This window comes from Dromaius novaehollandiae, chromosome 8, assembly GCF_036370855.1.
Source record: "Dromaius novaehollandiae isolate bDroNov1 chromosome 8, bDroNov1.hap1, whole genome shotgun sequence".
Taxonomy (NCBI): domain Eukaryota; kingdom Metazoa; phylum Chordata; class Aves; order Casuariiformes; family Dromaiidae; genus Dromaius; species Dromaius novaehollandiae.
In genome coordinates, this window is record NC_088105.1 from 8,230,551 (window position 1) to 8,253,317 (window position 22,767).

Below are 22,767 nucleotides of genomic sequence, written 5' to 3' on the forward strand. Positions count from 1 at the left end.
CTCTATTACTGTATGTATGGAGTCTTTGGTAATACTTTTATTTGGGTGAAGGTCTGGAACTCTTCAGCTTCTATGGTTTGGCTTATTTCGGTGTTCTTCAATGCCTGCAGACTGAAGGTGGGATGTTGGTAGAGGTGAATTCCTGTGTTCTCTTTTGCTTTATGGAAACGTGCATCCACTGCTGTATGGGTACTCTAGTTATGGCTTGGGTTAGGCTTAGACTTTGGTGATTTCAAGCTCCTGTAAACTGAGATGCGAGCAGATTATTCAGGTTCCATAGGTTTAGAAAGAGCCTGTTGCTGATAAGCGGCAAGTGCTGCATGTTCTTTTGTGCTGGGTATGGGTCTCCTGTTTGCAGTCTGTGTTATGGTGAAGGCTGGGGCATCCAAAGGCTCCAGGCCCCAAAGTGTTCTGCAGAGCTGACAAAACTAGAAGGCCAGGGGCTGATATGGGTTTATGCCTGATGTTGTCTTCACAAAGTAAAAGGCTTGGAATTTCCTTGAGCCTGAAATGAAACAAGCAGTCCTAGTAACTGCTGGGAAGAGGCACCAGCACAACTGGTTCTTGTAACTAAGCAAGGAACAGCAGAGGAATAGACGAGCACTAGGCTCATTTTTCCCAGTCTTACGCCATTAAACTTACTTGACTCACTCACATAAATCAGTTTCTGGACGCTGTGAGTGCTTGCACCAAATGATGCATGCTTTTTCAGTAGGAAGTTCTGGATGAAGTTTTCACTCAATTTTCTCCTAGATAAGTGGCTTCAGGGCTCCAGAGGAGCCTACTCAGATTCTTTTGAGTACTAGAGAATAATAATTGCTTTTGGGTCTCTTGCCTCTTCAAATATTTTTTTCTTCCCACTCTGGCTGTTTATGAGGCTTTAGTTACACTCATTTTTCAAAACACTAATCTGAAATTAATTCAGAGTGTGTGAGTGAAATATGAAAATGTCACTGCTGCTAAATACCTCCTCTTAGTTTATAATTTCTTACTTAAAGCAGGACTTCTATGCAAACTGTCGTTGTTAAGCTGTGGAGTAGGCTCCTGATATGTTTAATCCATTTCTCACTCTCTCTCATTTCTCATACAAACAAGTTATTTGCTGCTTCCACAAAAAGTCTTGTCAAAGAGTTGTTATTTCAGGCTAGTGAGCTCATAACTGTCTGCTGGCAGAACTCCACTCTGACTTCTTCATACAAAATAATACTGTTGCCAGGATTTTTTGCCTAATACCTGAGCCTTGCAGGAAGTTCTGTTTCACAGAAGAAGAGTGAAACTGCTATTGGGACATTTCCTGCTCTTTTGACTACAAAGTTCACACTTGTCTTTTTGGGCCAGCCTGTCTTCGTATATGATACAGGTTTTAAGTGTCAGAAACGTGTTCAGAGCTAGACCAGGGCTAAGAAAAGCGGTCATTTCTTTAGTGCACACACCAAATCGCAAAGCCGGTGCAAATGTGTTGGTTCAGTTGTGCTAACTGAGATGGTATCTGATCCTGCTGCCTATGGCAAGCTTTGAACAACTTCACGTTTGCCATGTTGTCAGCAGCGAGGTGCGTAGTGTGTGGAATATCATCCTTTGTTGCACTCGCTTTATAAACTGCATCTTTATTTGAATGCAGACTGCCCAGCCACTGCAGAGCAGTTGTATCTAACTGGCAAATGATAGCAAGAGTAAATTCAATGTACCACAGAGGAGACTTGCTGAGAGGAAATGTTTCAAGTCTCAGTTATGTTTCCGTCTGACAGAGTGAGAACTCTAAGGGAGAGGAAGGAGGTATGTCATCTACCGTCAGTAACCACGTGCCTGACAAAAGTGACCAGCTCCTGTTGCAGCTGCAGAATGTGTGGCCAAGTTGGTTACTACACATACACTTCTGGAACAGCCCACAGATGAAAACATCTGATTATAACGATTTGGGCTCAGAACTGGACCAAAGCTCAAGCCTTTTCCGCTCTGGAAGATGTATTTCTTTCAGATCTCCTGAACTGACAAGATGCATCTTTTCCAAGATCTCCTGAACCGACAACACAGATGAAGCTGTAAAGCAGTGTTAACGCTGGCATGGAAGTATGCATATACTTGGAAGAAACTAGTTAGGGAGCCAGACAAGCTGAGATCTAAGCTCATTAGATTCTCTATCAGTGATCTGAATGGCTTAATCAAATACTTTAAAATAAAAGACCTACCCAGCTAACTGTTACAGGGCAGAAGTAGTTTATGCTGAAATGGACTTGTAAGATATGTGTTATCTGCCTTTGGTAAGTTCGGAGCCTGAAAAATGAGCACCACTAACAAAACATCCTCAGCAGACCTGATTGCTGGGAAACCCTTTGTTGTCTGCTCTTCCAGTTCTCTCCGGCAGTGACTGAGAGAGAAGCTGGCACATGTTTAGGAAACAGCAAAATGATTTTTCAGCTGAGGCAAACTTTTCCCTTTGCTTTTTCTGTGAGGAGATTGATTAGCTGATTGCATCTATTTCATTTATTTAGCAAATCCCTCTAGTGGCTCATTGTTTATATGACATATTGATTGCAGCTGAAAAGACACATTAGTTGTGCTTATTGTATGGATTTCACATGAAAATCTTGCTGGTTTATTTGAAAAGTGCTGCTTCAGGAAAAGAGCCTCTACCAGTTTCAGAGGAAAACCAGTAAAAATGACATGACTTCTGAGTGGTGAGCAGATGATGCTAAGATCCTTAGATTACTTATGGGGGCATTAAGCAATGCTCTGTTGCCTGTGGTATGCAGTAAGTCAAACTAAATGATCTGTTGGACACCTCTGAACATCACTTTGCTGAAGCTATCAAGTTTCTTAGAAGGTAAGTGAAATAACGAATTAGGTTTCAGTTTCTGTTATCTCACAAGTGTGTTGCTGTGTAAAACCCAAAGTCTCTGAAGAAGAATCTGTTATTTTATACATAAAAGTTGTCACATATCATCTGCCATTTTGCACTGGAGCACTAGAATCGCAGTTAGGACAGCGTTTATCACTGCATTCTCAAAGGGAGAGCTTGGGATCAGGTTCCTCCAAGCTCGGTAGGATCAGTTTTCCCAGCCTTTGCAATTCCTGCCTTGGAGCCCAGGGGAACCCCAATGTCAAGGCAGTGGGGACACTGCTGGACAAGGAGTATGATACATGCGAGGGCTATTTGAGCCAGAGCATGTCCCTGTTGAAACAATCAGATTTAAAGCCTGCAGACATACATGAGAGTCTTTCCACTGATGTTACAAAGCTTTGGCTCAGGCCTTGTCTTTCAGCACTTTATCCCTTGGCAGCGGCTATATCTAGGCTGTGTATCCCTCCCATTGGACATAGCATAGATGGAAACCATGTTCTGCAGGATAAAGGCAAATAAGTATTTTATTGGGCTTGCTTTGGCCAGTAATTTTAGAAGGAAGTAGCTACGGAGACTTAGTAAGTGTCCAGTTCCCTTCTCTGTTTACATCCATGCAGTGAAGGGAAAAAATTAGCTATCCTCAAACTCTATTTGTGGTCAGGATTAAACCTTAAGAAGTTAAAATGAATCAGTCATTCACATTCTTTCCACATGCATTTACCACATTGCTGATGCAGTCTTCAGTGCTCTGCTCTCCCTGAAATTTTCATATCTCCAATGATGTTTCCTAGAAACTTGTACAAAGAGAACAAACTGTCAGAGTAGGGTCCTGTAGTGTAATTGGAAGAAATCTCATCCAAATCCTTCCTTTGTTTAAATGTCACTTGCTTGGATCCTTTTTCCTTAGTTGGTGATAAGGAATGCACAGCATTTCTTACATTACTCTGCAGTCATCTTAGTTTACAAGGTTAGGGAAATGCTGAGAAGTTGACATTTGTGTTTTTTCTCTCTTCCCTCTGGAGTTAACTTAATTGTCAGCATAGCAATAGTTTTTGATGATTTTGAGTGTGAAGGCAGTCCTTTCCCAGAGAAAATACGTTCTAAATCAGAAATTCATACTGTGTCACATACATTGACTAAACAGTAGCCATGTGTCATGCACATGTGTACCCATGCCGCCTCATAGGGAGGCCATGTGGATTCCTGTATGTGTCAGTGCAGTATGAGATCACAGATGAAAGGGATTCAGACTCAGAAATTTTAGCTAGTATTTGGAATTTAAAAGTGGCAATGCTTTCGTTCTACGTAGCTCTGGTAAATTATGAGGTGGTTAATTTTATGCTATTAATCTGGAGAACCTACACTTACTGCCTGTTATTCTGTGCTGCATTCTGTTTCTGAAGAAAGAAAAATCTGTTTCACCGCTTGAGTGCTGAGAAAAATGGAGTTTAGCTGCCCAATTTGACAGCTTGCTTTAGAAACAAGACCTTCAAAGTGCCAAAAGATGAAAGGCAGTTAATAAACCAACTCAGAATCTCAGCCCTCTTATCCACACCCCCTTCTGAATTTGTGGCTGGAGCTAGGGACCGCTCACGAGATCAGCAAAGGGAGCATGTACTCAATGAGCTCAACAGGTCTGGGCTAAATTTTGGGACCTTAAAACAGCGGTAAGTTGTGGTTAGCATTGTGGAGGCTGGGGTCTGGGACTAAGCTCTTGAGTAGAATTCATCTACTTTTAATTCCTGCAAATGTGTGCAAAGCATGCCCAATCCTGGAGATGTGTGTTTTCTCAAGTACAAGTGCTTTACTGCTTTAAAAACTAGATCTAGAACCACATCTCCTGAAACCCAAGGCTCTTTTCAGTGACAAAGGCAAAACACTTGTATAGGAAGAAAAGCTTTACTTCAGAACATTTTCTCCATGTTGCTTTTAAGAAACTCAGAAGATTGCCTTGGCCATAAATTTACCACTAGACTGACAAATATTCTATGAATGTGTTAAATAACTCTGCAAAAGCTGAATGTTCATAATTTATTTTGAGGGAAATTCCATTCTGCCATGTCTAATGGGAGGAGCATAGGACTGGCATATCATTCCCAGCCCTGACACTCACTCCTCTTCTGCAGTTTGTGAAAAATCCGTTAATCCCTTTGCCTTTGTTTCCCTCGTTGCAAAGTGGAGGCTGTAATGCTGCCTCAGTGCCGTGCTTGGGGACCTTGATGAGACCTTTGCCATGGATTTCAGAGGCCTTTGGGCATTCCCTCTAACCTGTCTGATTCATACAGCCCAATTCCCGGAGACAGCTTGAAGATCGAAGCGAGAACACTGTAAAGTCAGTCTCCAGTTGAAAGTCGGAAGGCTTTGACTTGATAGGTTGACTATTTCATGCTTGCAAAATCTCTTTTTTCCATATTCAGAACGGTCTTGGTGTATGAAGCGTTGTCACCTTTCCAGCTGTTTCTACATCTGTGGAATGTGATGGACAAAATTACAAGGGACATCCAGCAAAACCCTCTACTTCATATAGGAAGGCTGAATATTTCTCTTTCCTGCTTGGCTGAACTGTGTGCGGTGTTTTTTTTTTTTTTCCCCCCCTGTTTTTCTCTTACTTGATTGCGTATGAAACATTTTCAGTTGTTCGCCAGCAAATATGACATAATCCATTTATTTTGAAGTGCTGTACCACACCATGCAGTTCAAGTAATCTCCATTTTACAGTGTAAATGGCTACTTGGGAAAGGTTAGGCCAAAACTGAAGTCTTAAGTTCCTAGCTGGCTTGAGCCAAGTATAACTCTACACTAACTTACTCATGACTGTGAGCTTTAGCTTGATGTTGGTGGAAAGCAGAACTTGGCATGACGAGTTTATACCGAATGAAAACTGTGTCAGTGAGAGGGTAACGAAACCCACTATGTTTTAGTTTGCTGAAAATTTGCAGTAGATGAAGAAGTGCATAGTCTGGTGCCATTACATGCTGTGTACAATTAACTTCGTGTTGTGGATTCACAGGGATTATGCATTGCTTGGGCTATTAAACTGTTAAGTGTTTTGGGCAGGGGTAAGTAGCTCCAGCATTAACACTTTGGTTGCTGATTCTTTGGTCCTGGAATACAGGCAATTAAATGACTGACTTGGATTTTTGGCTGTGTTTCTTTTCAAGGGTTCTTTCTGAAGCTCTGGTAATCCCTGAAGAGGTGTAATCTTCAATTTCAGACCCTGTGACTGACTTGGGTGGTTTGGCCTCTGGTTGTTCTGAATTGCATGGCTACGCCGGTCTGAGGAGTGTTGTTGGAACAAACCATGCCATGATCGTAGCCCTGGCTGCTATAACCTCCGTGTTGTTGGGTAGGAGTGGAGACAGAAGTTTAGGGCAGGTGGTGAAGAGGAGGGCTGCTAACCACCTGGGAAATGAACACAGAGGGAGAGTCTGGCTCTGCATGTCAGACTTAGCAACAGCACAGTAAAGGCATGATGTAGCAAAAGCTTCCTGGAGCCTGCAAATGGACAGATTGAATTAATGAAGTCCATGATGGTGGCATGACTGAAGTCTGTAAAATCTGGACGGTGAGTTCAGTATGATGTAAGATGTAGGTTTACCCACATTAGTTGTAGGTACTGAAGAGTACTAAAGGGAGAACCTGACATCCCAGCCTTCTCCTCATGTAGTCAACCTTGCTGATTGGGTAAGCCTTTTCCCTGCCACACAGATGAAAACTTCGTAGCCGTTTACCATTTTAACATTTGGAGATAATATCTAGCTAGCTAGGGCTGTGTCAACTTACCATTTTAACATTTGGAAATAATATCTAGCTAGCTAGGGCTGTGTCAAAGGTTTGACTTATTTTTCATTTTTCTGGGTTACCTTTTCTGCATGATTTTTCATAATGTACATTGGCCTTATGGTACATAAGCACATGCCCTGCTTTGAAGACAGATCGCCCTGGCCTGCACCCATCGTGTCCTTTCATTTCCTTACCGTATGGCAGGCAGCAGCGTCTTATGAACAGCTGCCCAAAAGCAGCTGTACATTCTGTGACCATCCCCTTAGCTGTGTTTTCAGCCTCCTGCATGTGGCTCCAATCAGCAGCAGCTGTTGTGGACACCTTGCATATCTTTGGAAGAAACCAGAGAGAGCGCTGGGTGGATTTCATGCCTACTGCCTTCAGTTTCTCCTGCCGAGGGGCATCCAGTACACAGCTGTGGTTTTATTTATTTATTTGAGGTTGCATTTTTGAAATTTGTTTGCTCGTTTTTGATGCTGTGGGTCAGATTGGCACCGTCTGTAAAATGCAGGGGGGGGTTTTGAGACAGAGAGACAGACTAGTGCTGTGAGTGCTTGGGCGTTGTGTGACATTTCCCACCAGGGCTGCACCTGAGTGGCTTAGAACATGCCTCAGCCCATGGCGACATTAAAGGCTTCTCTGTGGTGGGATAAATAACACAAAGCCCATGTCGGCTCTGTGACTTGCCTACGAGCTGACATTCAAAGCTCCTGTCCTGGCTTTGGAGCTGCAGTCTCCAGTATTAATCGGGTACTGCGGGCTCTTGGGTCTCTGCGCCAGACTTTCTCCTGGCAGTTTCCACCTACACTTTCTTGTTCATGCCCTTGGTTTACAGGCTGGCTGAGAGGTGCCCAGCACTGCTGGGCTTTTACTTGCTTACTGTTTTACCTGTGATCATCCCCGATTGGGATGATACATAGAGAAGTTTTTCTAAGCCTGTGCCTGGTCCTTTCTGAAGTACAAGACAAAACACCTTCTCTCCAAGTAGTTTGTTGTAGGTCCCTGTTTAATTTTTTTACTTGCTGCATCTCCTGGCCTTACTTTAAAAGCAAATTCTCTGTTAACAGTTTCCATCCCACAGGATGCTGACCTGTTCAGTACAGGGACTATGAAAGGACCAGGTCAGAAACTCATTTCTGTCTTTATTTATCCGTGTCCGTGCTAAATGTTATGAGCACTTGGGGTTTTATTTTCCTTATGCTTGTCCAATTTGCTAGTAGGCACCCAGTAAAAAGCAAGTGTTTATTGTGCACCCATGCCAGTCTTGATCCAGTCAACATGCACTGTAAGGATAAGTTGAAGTTATTGTTATGGCGTTGAAAGTTATAAGAGTTTCTATGTGTCCGGGTTGCCTGTCTACTATACTGCTTGCTAATACTCTATCAGGGGAACATCTGACAAAGTGTTAGATGAGGGTATTAATGTTGATGAGGGTATTGATACTGATTCTGTTACAAGTGAAAGGGGAATGGTATTTTGTGGGCTGAGTGCAAGTCCAATACATTTTACCTGTGGGGATGCAGACCCTTGCATAACAAATTTTAACTTGTTTAAACTAGGCCTATTTTCCTTAGTTACCTTTCACAAACACGTTAGAAATAGTCCACAGATGGCTGACCGTAATTTGAAAACCACTGCTCTTGAGCCATACTGAAGTTGCATTCCTTTGAAAAAAGTCTTGGTAACTTTGACTGCTTCTGTTCCTGTAAGTCGGATACCTGGTACCATACAACCCCTGTACTTCAGATTGATCAGCTCTAGGGATTGGGAAGGAATCAGCCTTCCTGACTGGACTTAGGTTCGTCTCTCTATTCCGTATCATCCATTCTTGGTGGCAACGTTGCTGATTGAGAGTGGACAGAAATTACCATGCTATGTTTCCTCTAACAGGTACATAAACAATGAAGGAAAACTTGTCTTAATTATACTGTTGGAAACTGCTTTTGCTTGTGCAGGGCAAGTCTGGAGCTCTTTGTCAGTGTCTAAACCTTTAAATTTGGCTAAATTCTCCATGGGAGAACGTGGCAGAGGGGGCTTTGCATCTGACAACAATACTTCCTGCGTTTTGGCAATAGCGCTAGGATTTGTCAGTGTGTCTCTGATCTGTTCATCTGCTACATGCTCCTGTCACAGCCTTTTCCATCCTACACAGTGAGTCCTTTCACAAAGGAGAAATGCAGAGTCATATTTCTGAGAGCAAATAGGCTAGGGGATTTATTTATAGTGTAGGCTCTGCCAGGCTCACTTCTTAACCGCTACACCACAAGTTATTCGCACAGGCTTTGGAAAGGTGAGGAGTAAGCAGGCACCAGTGCACGCATTGCCAGCAGACAGAGGAACCGAGGGCAGGTCCTGATCTGTTGAAGGGCAAGTTGTGCAAAGGGCCAAGTGTTTTCCTGCCAGATGCTGAGCAGCTGCCGCTTTGTCTCAGTGTCTTTCATGAGCAGGTCATTCCATAGGATGTTACAATAGAAATATAATGCTTTGCTCTGGGTTCATCAGCCCACATGCCTCAGGAGTTTTAAGAAGAATCCCAGTTTTCTAGGACTTGGCAGGATCCTTTTTATGATTGCTGGTGTACCCAGGCACTTCTTAGCTTGGACTGGTGACTGAGTCCAGACTTTCTTCCTGCCTTTAACATCCCCTTTCCAAGCCTTTGTGGACAGAGCCAATCTGTTGCTTCTGCTGGAATGGATATGCATCTCTGGGGCATGTGTATGTCTCAGCTTTTTCTAACTTTGTGCAGCTGTTAGTCGAGGAAGCCTTCCCTGGAGGTAGGGACTAGGGTTGCAGGACAGCATGAGCTCCTCCGTGTAGTGTAAGTTTAGTGCAGAGCACTGTAATACGACTACTATCCAAAAGTCTACAGATGTGATATTCTGCCAGCTATTGCGCAAGTGAGTAGCTGAACCCTTAAACTCACTCAGACCTACTGAACTGGAAGATTTCTCCTGGCATTTGTGCCATGTTTTTCAGAAATCGCTGCACATGCACAGAATGGTTTACTGTTGAGGTCTCCGTGCACCTGAGTATGCAGGCAGGTAGCAGCCTGTTGGAGAGTAGGTCTGGAGGGCTCCCTGCTGTTTTCCTGTTGATAGTCCTCTTCAGCCTGCAGCAACAGCAAAGGATTTCCTCAGCCTGTCAGAAGGGTGAAGGGTCTTGCTGGAGATCTGCTTTGACTCCAGAGCTAACTTCAAATAGATAATTCAGGTGACGGTTGCAAGGGATTTTGTTGCAAGACAGCTAACACAAATTGCTTTGCCATAAAACAGGCCTTGTTTGTTTTTAAACCAGCTGGAGGTGACCAGGGTGGCAGGTGAGCTATGTCCCTTCAGTTCAGGAACATCAGGGACTTTCATCATGGTGTTTGCCTAACAACTGTTGGTTTGTTTCATTCATTTTTGCTTGTACATGTTCCTTGCCCTCCCAGCTGACTGCAGTTTTGTTTTGAAAGAAGCCTGCACATAGCTCGCATCTGCAGGGCGCTGAGGATCCGTTACAGCAGCACAACTCACCTTTGTCCAACATGCAAGTCCTGATTCAATGGCTAGTGGAAGTCCCGGTGGTTTGATTGCATTGTGACTATACCTGTGCTCTCAGCAGGAGAAGGTCTGATTTGAAAACAACCATAGGCCAGGGTCTTTGTGTAGGAGTGACTTGTCTTTATTACTGATGCTCCATGTGCATAGCTACTTCAAGGGAAAGCTTACAGTTTGAAAAGACAGATTAAAAATCATAAATTGCTGAACAGAATGAATGAGATCTAGCTTTCCTCAAATACCAGGAGGCTGGTGAGCTGTGGTCTGAAGCTCAATGAAGATGAAAGAAATCTCCCATGAATTTGTGAGCTTTGCACCAGGCTCCGTATAGAGTTTGGAAGTTCAGGGGGACTCCTGCTGATGTGAAAACATTAAATGCCGTTACTTTTCAGTGATTATTAACTTTGAGCGTCTCTTGCCCTTCTAAACATGTTTTATTTTCCCTTTCCAGAGGCAAAATCTTTCTCAATAGCTAAGCTTCCTTTGCCTCTTTTCCTGTAGGAAGAACAGTTTATAGCCCACTCTTATCCTACTTCTTACAATTCTTTCCTACTTTGAAGCAGGTTTCTCCTCCAAGTGCTAAATTTGGGGCTGTCTCTCAGAGAACGCTGTTACTGTCTGCCTTGTTCTGGTTTGAAATGGTAATCACTTTGTTCTGTGTTGCTGTAAGGCTATGGGAAGTGTAAAACTGGGCTGAAAACCTGTGGGAAGAATGTCTTTATTGTTACGTATCAACAAAGTTTCCCTGTGAAAGCATCAATTACTGTCTAAACCCCACTCTAGTGTTATCAAGTATCCTGCCAGTTTCCAGGTCACAGGTCAGATCCTCAACTGGTAAAAGCTAAATTTGCCCCTGCTCCAGAACTGGCCTGGTGTGTTTTAAAACAAATAACTTTCTTACTGTTTTTCTAACTCCTTCCAATTAGTAAATCAGACTTATAATATTCTGTTTCAGTTTCCTGTTTTCTTGCATCGTTTCTATCAGCCTATGATTTAGCAAATGGCTAAAAGTCACTTTTATAGCCATTTAGTTCTACAGTATTTGCATTACACGAAAAAGTACTTCTATGTGTGTTAAAGTGACTTTAATTGATGAAGTCTTGTAGGGTATGATTAGAATTAAAATGCTGTCATAATGGAAAGAAAGCCATATTTCTTAGCTTCAAAGTTAAGAGATCCTAAGAATGTCATGTCTGAAAGGGTACATTCTTAAAAACTCGGCGATGGAAGAGCTGAATGTATCTGTCTCAACCATATAACTTAGTTATGTTCAGCTAATACCATTCTCTTCAGACTGGCGTAATCCTGAAATAGATATTCAGTTATTCTTTGCCTATCTCAAAGAAGAAATGCCAGTTGATCAGGATTAGTACAACATGGACAAAGGCTTTATCCTGGTGTGAGGAACAAGAAAAGGTTCTGCTCTGCAGTAATAACAACAAGCTTTTGGCCCTTGGAAGGGAGGTGAGGTTCAGGGAAAGCAGGAAGCCAAAGGAAGATGGAGAGGGGTATTTGGTTGTGTGTTTGGTTTTTTTCCTGTCATGTTGTAAAGCCTGCCTTTATAGTCTGAACACTTAAATATTGCATATATAGAATTTTAAAGAGTAATGTATACCTCCAGAAGAAGGCTCTCATGCGGGGCTGGGGAGGTGGACGTTGTGTTTGCTGGTATTGTAGGGCAAGTTTACAGCTTTGGAGAAAAGAAATGAAATGAAAAAGAAATCACTGAGCAGGATAACTTGGACCTACCTTTCCCTCAAATACTAGTTGCGTAGTGATCCATAGTCTGAGGCTTACTGGAGTGAAGGCAGTCTGTGGAAACCTTGCACTCCTTCCTCATCAAGCTTGGTACATAAAGACCGAAAGCTTTTTCAGATGTTTCTGTTTTGGAGGACCCTTGGTAATGTGGTATGGGAAGTTTCTGTTGAAAATCGGTGATACGGGACATCTAAATACAGGCATATTCTGCCCTTTCAAACCTATCCGTCTTCTGTTACTAGAGCCAGAAATCATTCTACATATTCATATTCCTTCTCAGTGGCTTGCACGCTTTAATCTGAACAGCTGCATTAGCTGGTGTCTCAATTAGTATTGGTGGGAACAGGCTTTCCTTTCAGCTAACCCTTCAGAAATTAGGGAACTGTTGCAATTAATTCCTCGGATGAGCAAATTGATTTGGGAGGCCAGCAAAAGCCCCGATCATGTGCGTATGAGATTTGCTGCACTTTGGGAATTGTTCCAGTGAAGCCAAGTGTGCTTGGAAGTATTTGTAAGGCCAGATGCTGATGTTTTTCCCTGTTTGTTTTAAAGATCTGTTGGGGGGGGGGAGGGAGGAGCAACATAAAGGGGCCATGGGCAGAACTAGAGCAAGAAGCAGGGAGCTGGGATTGAAGTGGCATGAGCCTCCTGCATGCGAATTCGTCTTACCTGTAAGAAGTCAGAGAAGCCATGAAATGCTGGTTTCTGACTATCGGTGTGAGGCTGCCATAGGCAGCCCTAGTCTGATGGCTTTTCTGGTGAGATGCTGATGCCCTTGTGTTTGCTAGAGGCTGTTGTCTGCACCCACTGGGCTTAAGCATGTATCTGTCATGGCACTGTAGTATTAGAGACAGCCTGAGGCTCCTGAGGAGTGAGGCACTGCGAGTATATCCAACAGTGCCTTTACTGTGAAAGGGAAGCTGCCCTAGGAGGTCGGTCTCTAGGTACTCAATCTCTTCTTTCTATACATGCTAAACCAGCCATAGAGCTGTGTTCTGCTTCCTCACTGTTGCATTACTCTTTGGGTTGAGAGATTCCTTGTGACAGTGTGAAAAGAGCAAGGGTCCTGCTGCCTTTTTGTATGTATGCATTTATATGTCTGTGAGTCGTTCTCTCTCTTGTGCTTGGAAGACCATTGAAGGTTCTTAAATTGCTGCTGTCGCCAGCAAAACCCATTAGCCACAAGCTGCTGAAGGGTGCAGAGAATGAGCTAGAGAAGAGACATACTTGTTGCATTCCTGTACTGTGAGGTCCTGTTCTTGTACAGCTGCCCAGCCTGGAGAGGGTCACTCTTGTTACTCGCTCCACACTCCCACACAATTCCCTGCCACTGATCTGAGCTCAGACTGCCTCTCCCCTGGGGAGTGACACCTTAGGGACTTGATCAAAATAAAAAGCAAGCTACTCCCAAGTGTGCCCTTAATTAAGGAAAACCCTGGAACAACTGGCAAGTCCTTGTGAAGCCAAAAGGTCGTAAACACACACATATTTTAGCAACTTGCTTAAATGCTTAAACAGTTTTCTGAATTTGGACCTGGATGTTGAGGCCTTACTAATGAAGTCTGTGAACATGATTGAGCTAAAATAACTGGTAGCAGGAAAAGCTTATCTGTTCATAGCCCCTGAGCTGCAAGTGCTAGCTTGGTTGAGTCCCACAACGTGTTATCCTCTGATCCCATTGCTATCCATGGGACTTGGGGTGCCCGATGTCGCAGGTTAATGGATACAAGCTAGGGCTGGCAGTGCAGGGAGCAGCGCCAGTTTCGACAAAGCAACAGAGTGTTTCTAGTAAGAAGACATTTATTAGCTGGGTCTCCTCAGTGCTGGGTGGACAAGAGTTGCATGTGCCTGTTAGTGGAGCGGTGCTTGAAAGGTGCGGTGCATCCCGTTTGGTTTGCTGCGTTGTTGGGAAGGTCCTGAACAGAAGAATGTAGAACAGTCAGTAACAACTCCATTTACTCCTTTGTGGTAAGGAAGGATGTCTTCACAGTCAAATGAAACATCAGAGTTTGGGAAATCGGAGTATACTGCCTTAGCTGGATAGATGTTGAACGCTGCTTTCCCTTCACCTGAAGCCATACGAGAGGCAGTGGAGGTCAGTTGCTTTGGGGTAGTGTGCTGTGCTCCTTGGTGGAAGGCGATACAGCTGCACCTACCAAAAGCTTTGTCTCAGGCTGTTGTAATAGTGCAGCTGCTTCCTGTTAGTTCTCCGCTCTCTCGGAAAACTCCCTCTCACGGGGTCTCAGAAGCGTTTTGCTTCAGTCTTGTTTTGGTTCCCCCACCCCTTTAGGACCCACACCTTCTCTTCCAGTCTCCTTCTGCTGCACTGTTTCCTAGTCAAGCTAATTCATTTCTGGTTCACAGTGGAAACTGCCAGTTTGGTGGGGTTTATATTTTCCAGTTGGTTTTCTAAGTCTGGCAGCATCCAAACAAAAAGGCAGGAAGAAATGACTCGTCTGTTACTTTATTTACCACTTGTTTGGGGAAATCTAACCCCAAATTTGTATTTAACTTATATTAGGACTCCACTGCTGGATTTTATTTTTTCAGTTATTTTTGGCAAGTCTGAACTCACACCAGAAATAAATACAATCGTCAATCAGGATAGCCTGTTTTGGCACTGAGCTTAATTCCCTACTCAGACTTGGGAGCCCTTTCTGAGCTGCCCAAAGCGACTGAAAGCCGAAGTGGCTTCTGGTGCGGGATCCAAACAATTTTGCAGGCCTTTAACAAGTTTTATAAAGCTGGAAGTACCTTGCTGTCTTCCCTACGTCTGCTCTCTCTTTAGTTTAACCTCAGCTGTTAGAATTCATATACCACAGACCAACAAACGATTATCTTGTAGACGACTAAAGCAAACCATATTCTCCTTTCTGCCTTCTTGCCAGCTATGCTCTTCAGAGTGTTGGACACTTTATTCTAGCTCCTCAGAAGGATCAGGCCGGTTGGTTTGTATAATTCCTGAGTCCAGCCTTGTGTAACCTAATGGTCTTAAGTGGACTTTAGCTGTGTAGACCTCAGGGTTCTGCTACATCTGAAGTCCATGGCTGTTTTTGATGCAGTGGGCTTTGGAGTGGGTATGTCACCAACGCTGTGTTGTTCTTGCATGTAATTACTGCTATGGTAAGCAATGTTGGACTGTGTAGCAACTTGTTAGGAATGACCAGCACCGAATGAAGTAGCATAACCTTTCTAGTGCTCCAGGGTTTGAAATCCCTGTTGTCTCCCCAGAGCAGCAGGGGAGCTCCCTGTGCAGTGCACCACTCTTTGCTAGCTCGGGCTAGAAGGTTGTCACAGACATGCTGAGCTCTCCTTTAAGGGCTGAGCTCTCTCCAAGCCTCGTGGGGCCAGCTTCAGCTATAGTCCCTTTATGAGAGTAGGGGGTGCAGCTCTGCTGGCTTCAAGACTGAGCCTTTTGGTGAAAGCACTTTTCTGTCTCCATGGCTTCCCCAGAGTCCAGACTAGCCAGATTCCTAATGAAGGCTTATGCTTGTAGACGTAATTCCGTTACTCCTAACTGTTGGATTCAGCATTTATTAGTAGGCTGTAAGGTGGCAGGTTAAGTGGCCATGCCAAAGTTGAGTCCGAACCAATAAGAGGACAAGCCTGATTTGCCACGTTTCCCGTGAGTCTATGTAGTCTCTGAGCAATAAAACTGAGGAGGAAGGGGGACCACAGGTGAACAGCTCCTCATTCTGTCTTACTATCTCAGGTGTGTGGGGATATGGAGGGATTCCAGGTCCAAGCTGAATGACTTGGGCATCTCTGCTAGCACAAGTTGGGGAATACAATATACAAAAATATACTTTAGATAGATGGATATGCAATTGTCTGCAGTTAACAGAAAGAAACCTCCATCACTGTTTTGAGAGGTAAACTTCCACTGAATGCTTTATCACTGGCTCTGCTCTGTGGAAGATGGCCGAGGTGAGCTACTGGTATTTTGTCACCAGTTTCTATGTTACAGTTGGTAGAGGTGACCTGCTAACAGGCTTTCCACTGACTTTGGGTGAGGCCCTGCGGGTTTAGGGTGTGCAGCCAACCTATGACTCTTGATTCAGTAGAACTCTGTGTTGGGCTAAATTCTGTAGCAGGCCCTGTAAACTGAGTTACTGGCTGCAAGAGGAAAGGAACCAAGAGAGATGCCTGAAACAGCTATCTCTGGGTTTTCCTGGGACTCATTTACATGTCCCACTCGGTCCTGTTTCACACAGAAGCAGCAGGGGCCCTGGAAAGCAATGGCCACCCCCTTCACGTGGGTCGTTCTCAGGGCAGCCCCAGCCATCAGTTCCCTGACTGTCGTCATCCAAGGTGTGTGCTTGGCGTAGGGTGAGGAGAATGGGCCACCTTATCGTAGGCGTCTTAAGCGTGGCTCCCATTAGAGTAAAGGATTTGGGATCCATTGACTTAAATGATGGAGATCCAGTCTCCATGTAAGTCCTTCTGCTCTATTTCTTTGCACAGGTGGAGAAAATAAAACCAATACCCTCCTCGAGTCTTATTTTTCAAAGCACTGCTACAAAGAAAAAGGATACTCCTCATAGTTTCAGTTTTTGAAGACCAGCTACCCTCAGTTCTGACTCTGCTTTGTAGCATACGGTTTTTGAACATGAAGTACTTACCCTGTCAGAAGCCCTTTCTCCCTACCTATCTGCCAAAGTGAAGAGCTGGTAAATGTTAAGCTTCGTAGGAAAATTACTGCAGGCCCCTGGCTGTAGAATTTCCCACAGCATATTATAACGTGAGGCGTACTCTGACAAGCCAGAGGCACACAGTGTTCTTTTTGTCCTGCAGTACTTTTCCTGTAGAGACGGTGAAGATGAATATTCTTCTCCTCTGACCCAGTGCCTGAGGTAAATAAACTGTAAATAGCTTGGGAGGGCAGGCTGGGATGTGAAGAAGTAAAAGGTGGTGTGTGGTGGGTTTTGGGGTTTTTTGTTGTTGTTGTTATTGCGGCTTGTGTTTGTTTGCTTTTTGGAGGGGGGAGATGATGATCATCAAAGCCGAAATTAGCTCCCTCTTACAAATATAGAGTTTGAGGAGACATTATTAGGCTAAAAATATGAGCAGTCTGTAAAAGAAGCAGTTTTCCTAGTCTGTTGCTACTCACAAGTTAGTTAATTAAAATGGTAGGCACTTAGTGTGGTGCTTACTTTTCCACCGTTCATGGTAGTTGAGTTTTTTTGGGAAGGGGTACTTTGCTGAGCCTGGACAATGAGGGCTTGTGTCCATGGTAAGACTACTGGTAAAAGCCAAGGTAAATATTGAAGTGGTTATAGGTATGCCGACATAAGCCCCTATATGAACATCCTTACTCAATTTTTTTAAAATTTAACTTCTGTTTATTGGAAATGGGCTTAAATCTGAGCAGAAAAAGCTGTCATGTTATTGGAATAGATGTGTCCATTTGGAGGCCTGCTTCAGTTTAATCAGTTAAACTTTCTTTCCCCGAACAAGCCTGAAAAGAGTGTCAGGAGTTTAATTCTTTTCCTTGCTATGTCACACAGGCTTTGGGATGTAAATCCTGCAGGAGACCTTGTTTCTTTAATCAAATTCTAGACATTGTTAATCAGCTCTTGAACATGAAGTCACCTCTTTTTTTAATGCAAAGATCATCAGTGTAACCTGCCCCTTTTGAAAGAAACTCATTGTTTCAATCTTCTACCCCAATTAATAGTTGCGGGCAGAGTGTTGGCTTTGAATGGGAAGAGTTATCCACAGAGAATCTCTTGAAATTCAGCAAGGACGGATGTGCAGTCCTGCACGTGGGGAGGAAGAACCCTTCGTAATGGTACAGGGTGGGGAGCAGCTCTGCCAAAAAGGCCTCGGGGGTCCTGGAGGCCCTGGTGGACAGCAAGCTGAACTCAAGCCAGCAGTGTTTCCCAGTTATGATTGCACCAAATAGTTTGAAAACACTGGAGTCTGACCCAAAGGCTGGAGACATCCATAAGGGAAGAGGAAAATATAGTAGGGTTGTTTTTTCCCAGTTTGTTCTGTGATCAGCTCTTCTTATCCTGAATCTTGTTGTATTTCGTGTTTGATTTCACTCTCTGACTTTGGACTCAATTAGTTATGTGATGGTGTCGTTTGCAATTTTGATGGCTAGAAACTAATCAATTTACTATGTCAGATATCCAAGGGGAGGACAGAAACACTTTTAAAATATGAACTTGCAGTTTCATGAAGGCACTGTTACTCTTTGGGGTGTAGGTGTGGGATGTAGCCTGCAGCAGCTTCCCTGGCTGCCAGGTAAAGGGGGCAGCTTGTGCTGGGAAGTGTAGGTCTGTCTGACCCGCTGTGTTCCCGGTGAGCTAAGTGGAGCCAGGTTAAGGTAGCCCACTATTCTCACCCTACCAAGCACATGCAGTGGAGCAGTAAGGATCAGAAGACAGAGCAAAGACTCCGCTTTGGGTGAGTAAGCGAGGAGGGGTGACAACACCTCTTACGTGGTATGTTCTCACCATCAAACTTGCTTGCACGACTCCCAGAGAGGTGTTGGCCTGTGCTGCCCCTCTCCACTAGCACTGTCATAGGAGTAGTTCAGGCAGACTGAAGCAGCTTTTTTACAAGTATCTGACATGCAGCTTTATCACCCCTGCTGTGTAGAGGTCTTTTCCAAGAGAATTCAGGACACTTCCAGCACAGTTTTTCATGTGATACTTTCTAACCCTGTTTATAACTTGCTAGCAGTCTCATCCTGTGGCCCTGCATCACTGTACCAGGCACAGTACATGCGACGGCTGTTCTGTCTGTGTGGCTCAAACCTTCCTGATTGAAGTCATCGCCCCGAGAAAGGACAGCTAGTTTTCCAGGCCTGGAGAGGGGTGTACCACTGGCAGCAGACTGGTGGTTTGAGTTGCAGCAGGGATGGCCATGCTGTCTTGAAACTGAATTAAAAATCAGCAGGGTCCAGCTGGTCCAACTGTCTGAGTAAGTGCTGAAGTTTTAACTGTGATACTCGGCCTCTTCAAGTCCTACAGATTGTCCATGAGGGAAAAACATGGTTTATAACAGAATATCCTGTTGTGCCTCTCATGGCTCGAAGGGCTGTTGCTGCCAGTAGGAACTCAACTCATATTTTCATTTGCCTGTTTTCCTTAGCAGTGGTAGTCACTTAAAATGACAGTACTAGCCTGTTTTTCCATACAGTGGTATTACAAGCACCATAGTTGCTACTTTTTTCTGGGGGAATAAGTGGACTGCAATGGTTCGGATATTGCAATAGGAGCAAGTGTGTGGGGTTTTTTTGGGTATAGTTTAAAGTGAATTGCTCTGAAACTAATAGTGATAATTGCTTTTGAGAATGGCTTGATTGTTGAAACTTAACTGGCTTTTTTTTTTTTTTCCAAATCGCTAGTCATGGGGCAAGTTTCATCCAAGGCATGACAAACTTTATTGCCTTTGGGAATGCTGGGCTTGGAAACACTGCTGAGCGAGTAGTCCTGGAGACGCAGCCCTTCATTTGTGCCAGAGCTTTGTCTCATCAATGTCTTTGTAAAGTTCCACTGGGCTGTGAATTTACCTACTACATGACAACACCACTGCAGCTTGGGCAGCAAAATGCTGTTTTTCTTCTAGCAGCTTCCTCAGGGGTAGATCTGGAGATTTCTCCAGGTTCCCATTCGTGTGTCTCGCTTCTGTCTGGAGGCTGTTAGCTGTCAGGGTCCTCTGGGATGAGGCTTTTTGAGGGAGCACCATTCTGTGAGGAACGGGACGTTGAACCCCTGCTGTGTTTAGTATGAACTGCTCCTCGTGAGGATTAAATGCATTGGGAAAGGCTATCCCTAGGCAGCCCCTAAGGCAGGGCAAGATCAATTAGTAGCCACCTTGGTTAGAGCTTTTAGAGTGCTGCGCCCCTCTCTTGGGACGCTGGTGGGCTTGTGCAGCAAAATGTCATGGGCCTGGGTCGTCTGGCCCCACAAGAAGCAGAGGCTACAGCATGCTTCAGTCGCCTTGCCTTGCCTGGGGACATAATGAAGGGCTAGCTATTGAGGGGAGCTAGCTTTTGAGGGCAGACCTGCAGTCACCCACTCTCCTTCAGCCTTAAGGTTTCTTCCTGCTAGTCAATGTTCTGGGCTTGGTGAAGCAACTCTTAGAGTCGCTGGGAAACAGCTCTGTCTTGTAAATCACTTTCTCTGAGGCTGCACGATCCGAGATTTTTGCTTTCTTTGTCAATGAAATTACCTTTCAATTGCAAACTCGGGGTTCTCTTGCTCTTCTTCCCTGCAAATAGCTCCCTTGCTAATACAACTCGGGTGCATGTGTGTGTGCACACACGTGTGCGCAAAGCTGAGTGGAGAAAAATCTGCTGGCTGAGATAAGGGAGGAGCTAGCATAACACTGGGGCTAACTCGACAACAGAGCTGAAGCTTCCCCTCTCCCTCCCCAGACTGTAGCAAACCCCTCCACATCTCCCCGTTGGTCTCCTGTGAAGTAGGAGCATCGGGATGGGATTTGCCAAGGGAAATGGGCATGTGCCTGTCCTGGCTCTGTGGGAGTTGTGTGCTTGCTTTGGAGGCTGCAGTATTCTCAAGACTAGCCTGGCCCAGGGAAGCGGTGTGGTGAGATGGACACCCATGGTGGATACTGTCGTCTGTGCTTGCTTTGTGTGATGCCTAATTGCAGTGCGGTCTCCCTGTATAACAAGAGCATGTTGTATAAGGAGAGCATGGAGCTCCACAGGTGACCAGAAACACAGAGCCACTTTCACAATTCTGTGATATTTTAAGATCTTTAGGGTTGTCACTTACTGACTGTGCAGCTCAGGTGTGGGAAGAAAGGAGACCGTGACTACTGAAATGGCCTGTAGGCCTACCTGTGGGACAACCACGCCAAGTGCCCTGAAACAAGGATTTGGGGGGATGATCTGAAATCCATAAAGTGCGTGGAGCAAACTTGACTTGGCACAGTCTGTTATACTAAGTCAGCAACAGAACAGTTACTAGCTGCAAGAAGACAACCTCCATTTACTTGCCAAATGGTCATTTTTTCATTATTTATTATTTTAATAAACAGAAATAAATGTTTCACAAATAAACATCCTGTCCTTAAGTGATCCTATTTTTCTAATTATAAATAAACTTAATCTGCATTCTCGGGTCTCTTTTAATTTAAAACAGGTTAAAGCCCATGACACTGATACCTTCCAGTTGCAAGAACTAGAAAGGGCTTGTTCATGTTCTGTCTAATTCTGAATTATAGGAGCATATAATGATTTGGGTCTGAGGGTTTTTTCTGAAATAGCTTGAGTAGTTTCAGGGTTTGGGATGTACCACCTTTCTCCCTACTCCTCTCTCGACTGTGGTGTAGGCTGGAGGATGCTGGGGGAAGTGCCTTTGGGTCTTTGGAGCTGGAGGGCAGCAGTAAAGAAAGCCACAGTGGATGGGGGCACCTTTTCTGCATGCTTGCTTTAGGGACATGTGAGTAGATTTACGCTTCACAGAGTCTTTGCTATGTCTTGGTAATATTTAATAAAGGGGTTGTAAGTTGTCAGTGGAGCTTGCTGAGGCGTGGATACACAGGCTGTGTCCCGTGGTGGGGCTGTCCCCACAGCTCTCGGTACCCCGTCGTCTTGGCAGGAGAAACGGGCAGCCCTTTAGGTCAAGGGAATTTGCCACGGCCATATGAGCTGCCAGGTCTTTAGTGTGCAAACACCGAGTCCCAGGGACCTGGAGGCTGGAAAGGAGCAGCTTGCTTGCTCTATAACCTGAAGACCTGAGGCTCCCAGGCAGATGTGAGCTTGTGGCCCCATTGGGAGCATTTTGCACGACTGCCGCCAGAGACGTGTATCCATGTGTTGTGTCTGACTTTGTAAAACTCTGCTGCCCAACTCCTAGAAAAAAAAATGCTCTTGAGATGCTGCTGCCTGGGAGGATGGCAGGGGCTAGAGTTGGAGCAGGTAGCTTGCTTCTCCCCCAAGATCTGAGACCAAGCATTGGCTGTTTTAGTAGAATATAGCGTCTGCACAAGGCTCCTCAGTAGCCTTTGCGTCAAGAAACAGCACGAAAACAAGTTGCCTCCCTCTGAGTTTCAGCCTTGCTGGCTAAAGCAGGGGCGTGAAGGAGGTGTCAGTCCTGGCGCGTGTTATGCATTCCTGCCTCCCCCTGCCACCTCTGCACTCGACTTGCCCATACAGAGAGCAGTGGTGAGGGTCCACGCTAATTGGAGGCTGCAAATTGGAGGCTGCAAATTGGAGGCAAGCGGCTCCCTAGAGCTGGCTATGATTATCCATGCTGCGGAGCGAGCTGCCAGCGCAGTGCTGCTGCCCTCCCCGCAGCCGTGCATTAGCAGGGGGCTCCTTCCAGTGCCGCTGTGGAGCCCCACGTCCTGGCACGTGCAATTCCCAGGCCGCAGGGTGAGGCGGTGTGGTGTGCGCGCTCGGAGCCGGGCTGCGCAGCCTTAGCCGTGGGCTTGCGGGACGGTGCGTCAAACAGAACAAACTCCTGGAACACAACTTCTCCAGTACCATCAGAGGTTTTGTAGGCTAGGGCAAATGGGCAGATGCTGAGGGAGTTAATGTGTTCATCTCATGCTTGCTCCTTAAACCTGAATCTTGTGTTAATAGGGCTCTTTGTGCTCTCATTTTTCCAGGGCAGCCACTGACCACAATGTTGATAACACCACAGCGATCCTTAGAGAGTGGCTGAAGAACGTGCAGAACCTCTATCACTATGTGGAGTGGAGGCCGATGGAGGACCCCCAGTGAGTACTGCAGTGGGGGCAGACTGAAGCTATTAGGAGTATATGTCAAACTTTCTAGGTTTTCTGGTTTCAAACCAGGGCACATATTAAACATCCAACCATTAAAACACAGTTTTTGCAGGGTCTGTCCTGTTAGGACTCTGG

General features: G+C 44.9%; 1 protein-coding gene across 1 annotated transcript in view; it reads left to right on the forward strand.

Moving 5' to 3' along the window:
* Positions 1–22,767, forward strand: part of COLGALT2 (collagen beta(1-O)galactosyltransferase 2) — a 57,782-nt gene that overhangs the window by 15,581 nt on the left and 19,434 nt on the right. The window contains exon 2 of the mRNA XM_026101096.2: positions 22,513–22,623. Coding sequence (XP_025956881.2) covers positions 22,513–22,623 — 111 coding nt within the window. The remainder of the gene's footprint in view (positions 1–22,512; positions 22,624–22,767) is intronic.